Source organism: the organism of the source record quoted next, unplaced genomic scaffold (genome assembly GCF_019419815.1).
Source record: "Pyrus x bretschneideri cultivar Hongxiangsu unplaced genomic scaffold, Pyrus_bretschneideri_v1 Contig19, whole genome shotgun sequence".
Lineage (NCBI taxonomy): Eukaryota > Viridiplantae > Streptophyta > Magnoliopsida > Rosales > Rosaceae > Pyrus > Pyrus x bretschneideri.
The window spans coordinates 3,812,862-3,823,918 of NW_025999490.1; the positions used below are offsets into that span (position 1 = coordinate 3,812,862).

The window sequence follows — 11,057 nt, forward strand, 5'->3', positions numbered from 1 at the left end:
TGCACAAAGCAAATATATATTTTATTCATTCAAGCCTCCTTAAACATACATATGAAGTCCTTTAAATAGAGAGATTACAATACATTGATAGAGTAGATATTTAATACTAAGACTATAGTTACTAGGCAACTAATAAAACATAGCTTTGAAAGATGAGAAGCCACAAATGATCAAATTTAATATAGGAACTATATTTATTGTCGTGCACTAGATCATATATAACCCCTCTTCTTGAAAAAAACTCGTCATCGAGTTTCCTTTGATTTTTTTTTTTCCTCGATCATTTAGATGACCTTTCAAACATTTCCACAGCAGCCACATCAAAGAAAATTCTGAGTTGTTAAAGTTTTCAATCCCAAAAAACATTCAAGTAAACTCCACTTCCACGTTATTCCTAAGCAAGTACACCATAGTCGAACCTTGTTATTAGAAATCAACTTTAAATCATGCACTTATGATTTCCAATTGTTTTCTAAGATGAGTAGTCTTGGAAGGATAATACAAACTCACAATTAAAAGCAGCAACTATATTCTCTAAAGGGTAGTGCTATTCTTACCATCTATTTGTACTATCTCTCTAATAGAGATAGGGCTCACCAACTCATGTGGCTCTTATCTCTATATAAATCTGGCAAAAATAATGGTACAAAGAGATGACAAGAATAACGTTTTCATACAAGTACAAATCTTTTACCTCTATATGAAGTTGTACATAAAGACCTTCAACCATTGCAACTATATCCTCGTCACTTTCGTAAGAACCAAAGATTGGGGCGGAATCCCATTTGGCAAAGTTATCAACTTCATCATTGTGTTTGCCCCCTAAATTTGCTATGGGCCTTGCAGGCTTCTTGGAATTTGCTCGAACGAGAAACTGGCGGGTGCGAGCTTGCCACTACTAGATGTCGCTAGTAGACGGGATTTGAATGATTGAGATTGCGCCTAAGTTCGACTTCTAACCGAAAGATTGTGGCATTGAGTGGGAGTGAGATTGGTTTTACATGGTACATTTTATAGGCGATCATATTTGGTTTGGTTCCGTTGAGCAGTCCGGAACCCGAGGTTGTTGAATTCTGTGGATGGCCTAAAATCCCATTATTGGAGAATTAGGCTTGGCCTAACTGTGTCACTCTAGCCTTAGTTTATATATATATATATATATATATATATATATATATATATTTGTGTCAATGGTTTCGAGAGTCTTGTGAATTAAGTTAGAAAAGATGTTGGATGCCTAAGTGACTCTTTCGGGATTTTCTATGATTCGATTATGATTTCATAAGGTATGAATTTAGAAGATATGGGAATGATTGTTATTACTTTAATCAAATTAATTACTTAATGCGGCTAGAGAATGGTTTTGTGTTTCGTCGGCTCTTAAATATGATGTGTGTTGTGAATTGCGATATCATGATGAGACATAATGATTTATATGTTGGATGAGAGAGGAATCATGTTTTCATGGGGATTGGTTATGTAGCCTGAGTCCAGGAATTACATGTTGTCAGGTTATATTGAATGATTAAATGATTGAGCAATATTATGCTTTTCTGCTTGAACTTAGTGGATTAAATGTCTGATTTTGTGATAGTGAATTACGAATGGCTTGATCCCTATTGAGGGTACGTAGGCAGTCTAACGAGGAGGTTAGATGCAGCCATAAGGTAAACGAAAAATTTCTTTGCAATTTGATTCTCGAATAGTGATTGCCATATTCCTGAGACGGGGTATGTGAGATATATGAGTATTTGGATGACGTTACGTGTCGATCCTGGATGTATATCGGGATCGGGGCGTGACATGCCATGTCGCAGGGCCGTCTCTGAGATTTCTAAGGCCCTGTGCAAAATTCACAAAAGGGCCCTTCATATAGGACATCTTAATAAAAAATTGAACAATGTATTGATGCTAAAAAGCAATATCGAAATAAACTTTAGGGTTAATCTCAGTTTACTACCCTGAAGTTTAGTGACTTTCAACATTTGGTACATGAAGTTTTTTTTTCGTCCCAGACTCATACCTCAAGTTTTAATTTTATAACAGTTTCATACATTCGTTAAGTTTTCCGTTAGATACTCTGTTAACTGATGACGTGGCGTCTATGTGAACAATAACTGAACGTTACGTGTCAATATGACCCCATTTCAATATTAAAAAAAATAAATATATAAAAAAATAAATAAAAAATAAAAAACCCACCCGCCTCCTACAACCCCCAACCATCTCCCTTCCTTCTTCCCTTTGCAACCTGCACCCTCTCCCCTAAAACCAGTCTCCCCCAAGCTTACTCCAACCACCAAAACTAGTCTCCCCCAACCTTCCTCTTCCAACCTGCAACCCGCACCCTCTCCCCCAACTTTCCTTCACCACCAAAACCAATCTCCCCCAACCTGCACCCTCCCTTCCTTCTTCCTTAAGATCCAAGCTCACTCCCGCGTTTCTTCTTCCCTCTGTAACCTGCAATCTGCCATCTCCTCTGAAAATTCCAACCAGGTCCTTTTTCTTCTTATCCATTCCGTAAGTGCCTTGCATATCTTTAATCTCTCCGTTTTGTTCAATTTAATTTGCTCTTTTATGTGAGGAAATTGCTGGATTAAAAAGGTTTATTTGTGAATAGCCAATTGTAAACAGATCTAATTTAACCGCGTGTTCTTGTTTTGGGGGTTAGTTAGAACTTATAAATTAAGCTCTGGTTACGATTTTTTCGCTCATTTGATTCGCAGGGTTTATAGATTTTAATTTTCCAACATCGACCCAATTTTCTTTTTTGAAAAACAAGAATTTTAATTTTTTTGGGTATTAATTTCTATGAAACTCTGGTTTTGATTTGAGGGAAGAAGAAGCACGGGAATGAGCTTGGGTCTGACCGTCTGAGGGAAGAAGGAAAGGAAGGTGCGGGTTGCAGGTTGGAGGAGGAAGGGGAGACTGGTTTTGGTGGTTGGAGTGAGCTTGGGAGAGAATGGTTTTGAGGGAGCGGGTTGCAGAGGGAAGAAGGAAGGAGGGGGGGAAGGTAGACGGGTGGGTTTTTTTTTTTTTTTTGTATTTTTTGTATTTTTTAATATTGAAGTGGTGCCATATTGATATGTGATGTTCAGTTATTGTCCATGTGGGCGTCATGTCATTCGTTAACATAAGTTCTAACAGAAAACTTAACGGATGTATAAAACTATCCCAAAATTAAGACTTGAGAAATGACTCTGGGATGAAAAAAATTATTGTACAAAATGTTGAAAACCACAAAACTTCAAAGTAGTATGAGATTTAACTCTAAACTTTAAAACTCACTAACCATCTATTTCTAAATATTATTGAATGTAAAGAAAACTACAAAGTAACTATAGTACTAGTAACTAACCATAAGTTCAAAAGATTTTTATTTTTTTTTTATTATAAATGAGAAATATCCAAATCTTCAAATTCCAAGTCAATAAACTTAATTTAGTAAATATCTTACTTTAATCGAAGTCTACATCATTCTGATCGGTTGAAATGTCTTCATGATTCGGAAGTTTCTCTTCAATTTCGTAAACTTATAAATCAGGGTTTAATAATTTGTAGGAAAAAAAACAACAGGATGAAGAGAGAAGTAAAGTAGATTGGGACACTGACAACGATGTCTGAGACTCTAGTGTGAAAGAAGAAAATTGGGAATCAACGATGGAACTTTAGCGTGAGAGAAGAAAAGTGGACTTTGTGTCTTTGACATTGAATTGTTTGCCTCGATGGGTTCTCTCCTTTTAATTGATTAGCTTTGACAACAGCTTTATTAATTTTTATAATTTTATATAATTCCTTAGAGATTTTAGGCAAGTAGTGTTATGGCTTTTGGGCCCATCAAATATATATATATATTGTTTTTTTATTTGATTTGTATTTTTATATATTATTATATTCAATAAAACAACTATTTTTAAGGCCCTCCGAAATAGAATCAGTCACACCCACCAAAAGCCGGCTCTGCCATGTCTAAGAGGGAAAGAAGGCAGACCCCGGGTTTTTTTTATTGAAGAGAGAAGTAAAGTAGACTGAAACACTGGCGACGATGTCTGGAACTCTAGTGTGAAAGAAGAAAATTGGGAATCAACGATGGAACTTTGGCGTGAGAGAAGAAAAGTGGACTTTGTGTCTTTGACATTGAATTGTTTGCCTCAGTAGGTTCTTTCCTTTTAATTGATTAGCTTTGACAACAGCTTTATTAATTTTTATAATTTTACATAATTCCTTAGATATTTTAGGCAAGTAGTGTTATGGCTTTTGGGCCCATCAAATTTATATATATATATATATATATATTTTATTTGATTAGTATTTTTATATATTATTATATTCAATAAAAAAAAACTATTTTTAAGACCCTCCGCAATAGAATTAGTCACACCCACCAAAAACCGGCTCTGCATGTCTAAGAGGGAAAGAAGGCAGGTTTTTTTTTTTTTTTTTTTTTTTTGTGGGGGGGGGGGGGGTGGGGTTTGAGGGGGTGCCAAACGGGTATTCTTCACTTGTCAGTCGCCTGGGATGCTTCTTGTTTTATTTTCTTGATCCCCTTTTATGATGGTCTCGAACCTATTGAATTAGCATGCGTATATAATCTCAGCAAATATATAGACAGACTGGAGTGGATATAGTCTCGTTTATAGGTAAACCACTATAAATTTTTGTATTCGCTTTTAGCCTAGTTTTAATGGTTTGTTATATTAAAATCCACATATTGTTGAATATACTCCATCCCACATTTTCTTTTTTTAATTAAAATTTAGGGTAAATATCAGTTTACTGCTCTCAAGTTTCGTAGTTTTCAACATTTGGTACATGAAGTTTTTTTCGTCCCAGAGTCATACCTAAAGTGTTAATTTTAGGACAGTCTCATACATATGTAACCCGTTAGTCAGGCTGTTAAGTCTTCCGTTAACTGATGACATGGCGTCCATATGGACAATGATCAGACGCCACGTGTCATTAAGGGGTCCACAGTAAAAATTAAAAATTAAAAAAAATATAAAAAAACATTTTTATCAAAAAAATAAAAATTAAAAACCCTTTTGTTACTCGTCTTCCTCCCAGAGGAAGTTCGATCCGCCCATCTGTCCCTTCCTCCCTTTTCTCCTCCGCGTCCCACCCAACCTTCCTCTCCTACCTCACCCTCTGGCCACCTCATCTTCCAAATTAGCCCGACCCACCTCATCAAATCACCACCGTGAGCATCCAATTAGCCTTCCCCCTCATCAAATCGCTGCGAGAGTCTAGTTTTGAGTTATGATTTTTGTCCTCCCACCGTGTGCTGGGCTTGCAATAAGAAGGTTCACAAAGTGAACAAGCTCACGAGTTCTGTCCTCCCACATGCCCAATTTTGAGTTTATGATTTGTAGAAGTTGTTGGGTAATTGAACTTTGTTTGAATTTTTTTAGTTTGAAGCAAATCATACCCATTGCAAAGAACGAACCAAAATTTTTTTTTTGGGGAGAAAAAGGCAAAAAGAAACCAAAACCCAAAACCCAACTCTTATAATCTTTGTCCGCAGCAAAATCAAAATGCATGAAATCAATTTTATTTCGTAAAATCAAATGCAACCCCAAACTTTTTTTTGTTGTTATTTTGCAGTTGCCATCTCAGAAGAGGTGCCCAGAGGGTGAGGTAGGAGAGGAAGGTTGGGTGGGACGCGGAGGAGAGAAGAGAGGAGGGGATTGGGGACAATGGGCGGATCAAACTTCCTCTGGGAGGAAGACGAATATCAAAACGGTTTTTATTTTATTTTATTTTAATTTTTAATTTCTACATGGACTCCTTAATGACACGTGGCGTCCAGTCATTGTCCACATAGGTGCCACGTCATCAGTTAACGGAAGACTTAACAACCTGACTAACGGATGTATGAGACTGTCCCAAAATTAACACTTTAGGTATAACTCTAGGACGAAAAAAACTTCATGTACCAAATGTTGAAAATCATGAACTTAAGGGCAGTAAACAAATATTTACCTTAAAATTTATCTTAACACACCTCACATACTTACCCATAATACTCTCACATCCTGCATTCTTACCATACAATAATGACTTTATATGCTTCAAAACAACAATGACTTTGTCGATAGATATGGAACATGGTTGAATGGTGTGTGTTGACCTCTGAAGATGTGTGGAAACAGACGTGAGTCAGAAGTCTTCCTACATTGATTCACAAGTCAATAAATAGTTTTAACTGAAGAAAAATAAATATCTGTGAACTTTCGTCACTTGTGTTTTCTTGATTTTCAGAAATTGTTTGCTACAGAATACAATTTCACATTTTTCACATCGCCGGCGGCCTGCACAAAATGGCGACAACTTGTTTTCTCTTGTCCATTACTTTGCTGCTGGTCCAGAACTGCTGTATTTATATGCCTAACTTCACAATAGGCGCAGTAGCAACAAAATCCAACATCAGCACAGATGAGTCTGCTCTTAGTGCTCTGAAAGCCCATGTCACTAGTGACCCTCAAAACATCTTGACGACCAACTGGTCTACCTCCAATTCCAATATTTGCAGCTGGATTGGCGTTACTTGCGGTCTACGTCACCTCAGAGTCACAGCCTTGAATCTCTCTTACATGAATCTCACAGGCACTATCCCTCCCCACTTAGGCAACCTCTCATTTCTTGTTCGACTGGAATTCGGAAACAACAGTTTCCATGGTACTTTGCCCCAGGAATTGTCTCGCTTGCGCCGATTGACAAGAGTTAGCTTCGCGAACAATATCTTTGTGGGGACCATCCCATCATGGCTCGGATCCTTATCTAAACTTCAAAGGATGAGATTGAATGGTAATCAGTTTTCTGGTTCGATACCCACTGCTATCTTCAACTTATCTGCACTTCAAGGAATTGATCTTAGCAATAACCGATTATCAGGTATATATATACATACATATATATATATATATGTACCTATGCATCTATACGCTATATATTTAGGAATATTTTGTTGACCGAGCATTAGGTTTAAACATGTTTTTGAATCTATAACTATGAGAAACATAAGATTTATTTTATGGGATATGTTTTCTTTATGTTTTTTTTTTTTTTTCCCCAAAATGCTCCCATGATTGTCATATATTTCTCATTTTGGTCTCTCACAATGAGAATCGATAGAAGTGTTCCTTGAGTTTGTCCACTACAAATCATTTTGGTCATTCCGTGAAAATTCTGTCGATATTCTAGTTCAATTGTCGCATAAATGGCCACATGGTCATCTTTTCAACGATATTTTGGTTAAATCAACCCCTCAATTTAATGAGGATATTAACATATTTTTCACAGAATGACCAAAATAATTTACGGTAGATTAATTTAGGAACCGCTAGCATGAATTTTCATCATTAGAGACTAAAATGAAGAGTTAATCTCAGAAATCATTACGGCTAAAAAAAACCTTTTCTTTATTTGTCTTATTTATTATGCCATGTGCATATTTAATAGGTAGCATACCGAGAGAAATTGGAAACTTAACAATGCTCAAGGCAATATCCCTTGACAACAACAAATTCACAGGTATATGACTCCACTTTGTTGTTGTAAAAGACATTGCTTGGCTCCTTTCTTGAAATTAGAAATTTTACACTTACGTAAATCACAGTTTAACATGTGCGCAAAAAGAAATAGTGGTTTAAATAAATTTAGGAATCTCGACTCATGAATTTAATATGTATGTGTTGAATTTTAGAAATTCCAAGGGAGATGGGATTTTTAGATCAGTTGGAGGACTTGTATGTGCAGTTCAATGCCCTGAAGGGGCCTCTTCCTATGGCTGTCTTCAACATATCTACTCTGACTACTCTAACTGTATACCAAAACAGCTTGATTGGAAGTATTCCAGACAATGTATGTCAGCACCTTCCAAATATTCAGGTGTTGCATTTGGGTAGCAACCAGTTTTCTGGGCCACTTCCTTCCAAATTAGGGCAATGCAAGGGGCTTCGTATATTGTTAATGGGGGAGAACAATTTCACTGGAACCATTCCCAAAAATATTGGCAACTTGACCCAGCTGACAGCGTTATATCTTGGCTTCAACAATTTGACAGGTAAATTTTTTTTTGTCACATTTTATATTTGTTGTCCCACAATGATTTATCATTATTTAATAATTCATCATTTCTAACCGGAAATTTTTAGTTTAGCATACTTCATACTAGTGATACTTCTCTTTTCAATGTCGAAAGAGATTCCAAGATCGAACTCTCTTTACTGCTCATAAAAAGAACCACTAATGCATATATCTTCATCTCCACTACAATTACTGAAAACCATATACATATACATAAAGACATGCATTTATACATCAATTTTCTTTCAAACATAAGTCTTCTCAATTCGGCAGGTACAATACCAAATGAGATTGGCAATCTTCAAAATTTAGAGACTTTGACACTTGGGGTTAATAATCTCAATGGCCTCGTCCCATCCACAATCTTCAACATATCCATGATAAGAGAAATAGGGCTTTCTTTTGGTCAGCTCTCAGGTAGCCTCCCAGCTAACATAGGCCTTGGGGTTCCAAACCTAAAATTCCTTCATGCAGCATCAAACAACTTCAGCGGAGGTATCCCCAACTTCTCCAATGCTTCTAAGCTCATCCAGTTAGACATGAAAAGAAACTCACTAACGGGGTTTATTCCGAGCACACTTTGTCCCTTAAGAAACCTTCAGCGGCTTAGCTTAAACCATAATAATTTGACGATTGATACTTCTACTCCAGAAGCAAGCATTCTCTCTTGTTTGGCTAGCCTAAGAAATTTGACAACATTATACTTGGGTAATAATCCATTAAATGACACGCTTCCGGTGTCTCTTGGGAAATATTTCTCTCCATCCCTTCAGTACCTTGACCTAAGCAGTTGCAACTTAAGGGGAAGCATTCACATGGATATTGGAAACTTGAGCAGCTTGATAGCATTAGCCTTGGATAAGAATCAATTGAGTGGAACAATTCCAACTTCATTAGAAAGGCTACGGAATCTCCAAGTTTTATATTTGAACAATAACAGGTTGCAAGGATTCATCCCATCTGAACTTTGTCAACTAGAGAACCTAGCTTATGCAGTATTGGACGGTAATCAACTCTCTGGTCCTATACCTTCCTGCTTGGGTACTCTGGCCGTCGCTCTAAGAAGTCTATCGTTGGGGTCGAATTTGTTAACTTCCACAATACCATCTACCTTGTGGGGACTTGCTGATATATTGTACCTGAACTTGTCATTCAACTCTCTAATTGGATCACTCTCAGAGGACGTTGGAAAACTGAGAGTTGTCATTGAGATGGATTTATCAAACAACCATTTCTCAGGTAGTCTACCAAGCAGCATTGGGGGTCTTACAAATTTAGTTAATCTCTCCTTGCAAAACAATAATTTTGAAGGCCCTATTCCTAGTTCATGTGGCAACTTGCTTAGCCTAGAACTTTTAGATTTATCAAACAACAATCTGTCTGAAATGATTCCAAAGTCATTGCAAGCACTTGTACACCTCAAGTATCTAAATTTGTCTTCCAATAAACTCCAAGGAGAAATTCCAATGGGCGGGCCTTTCCGAAACTTCTCAGCTCAATCATTTGCTTCGAATGGTTTACTTTGTGGTGTACCCCGACTGAAAGTTCCACCATGCAAAAAAGATACAGAACAACCGCATTCAAGGAAAGCTGGAGCACCCATCCTGAAATATATTATTCCAGGGGTATTATCAGCACTGCTCATCGTGGCCGCTGTTTCGATGTTGATATTACGCAGGAAAAGGAATGTGGAAGTTGCAAGGGAGACGGTCTTGTCGCCTCAATTTCAATGGAGAAGAGTTTCACACCTGCAACTTGTAAGGGCGACAAATGGATTTAACGAAAACAACTTACTTGGCAACGGGGGTTTTGGCTCCGTATATAAAGGAACACTTTCGGATGGGATAGATGTTGCGGTAAAGGTTTTCAATTTACAGATAGAAGGGGCTTTCAAGAGTTTTGATAGTGAATGTGAAGTGATAAGCAATATTCGTCACCGGAATCTTATCAAAATCATCAGTAGTTGCAGTCAAATTGATTTCAAAGCCCTGGTACTCCAGTACATGCCTAATGGGAGCCTTGAGAAGTGGTTGTATTCTCAAAACTCTCCTTTGAATATCCTTCAAAGGTTGAACATAATGATAGATGTCGCATTGGCTTTGGAATACCTTCACCATGGTTATTCGACACCTGTTGTGCATTGCGACATGAAGCCAAGCAATATACTGCTAGATGAAGATATGGTAGCACATGTTGCTGATTTTGGCATTGCGAAACTCTTGGGTGAAGGAGATTCTTTCACACAAACCATGACCCTAGCGACGATTGGGTATATGGCTCCAGGTGATTATTAGTTTATTTTTCAGTCTATATTTTTAAGAAGGTTAACTTGTAGATTTCTTTTCTTCATATATGATTAAGTTTACGTGTTACATGCAGAGTATGGCATGGATGGAATTGTTTCCACAAAAGGGGATGTGTACAGTTTTGGTATTGTACTTATGGAAACGTTCACAAAAAGGAAGCCAACAGATGAGATGTTTGCTGGGGAAATGAATTTAAAGCAATGGATTTCAAATTCATTATTTCAAGATGTAATTTTTGAAGTTGTGGATGCCAGCTTACTTCAAACGGAGGAAGATCGTGATTTTTCGAGCAAGAGGGATTGTTTATCATCCATTCTGAGATTAGCTCTAGGTTGTTCTGCCGAATTTCCGGAGGAGAGAGTTAGTATGCCAGATGCTGTAGCCACACTCAATAAAATCAAGATTAAGTTTTTGAAGGCCAATGGAGGAAAGTAGAGTCAAGAACTTCGAGAAAGTTGAGGAGGTGGATAAATTCCTTCACCAGCCTCAACCCTAACTTGGTTGCCAAGGAAACTCACCTCCCACCGGAGCGGAACTTTCACCTTTTATCTGGCTGATGAAAGTGTGGTCGCAGCGCTGGATTAGTTGTAAAGTTTCTCTTTTTCCGATTTATATGCATAGAATGATACCAGACGTATTTTGCAAACATTAACCAGATATAAATAA

At 37.3% G+C, this 11,057-nt stretch overlaps 1 protein-coding gene across 1 annotated transcript; it reads left to right on the forward strand.

Moving 5' to 3' along the window:
• Positions 1 to 1,894: 1,894 nt before the first annotated feature.
• LOC103942902 (probable LRR receptor-like serine/threonine-protein kinase At3g47570) lies at positions 1,895 to 10,946 on the forward strand. Its single transcript, XM_048582284.1, has 6 exons — positions 1,895 to 2,520; positions 6,259 to 6,891; positions 7,459 to 7,530; positions 7,703 to 8,062; positions 8,359 to 10,368; positions 10,465 to 10,946. The coding sequence occupies exons 2-6, from the start codon at positions 6,318 to 6,320 to the stop codon at positions 10,824 to 10,826; spliced, it is 3,378 nt and encodes a 1,125-aa protein (XP_048438241.1). The 5' UTR covers positions 1,895 to 2,520; positions 6,259 to 6,317; the 3' UTR covers positions 10,827 to 10,946.
• Positions 10,947 to 11,057: the final 111 nt, after the last annotated feature.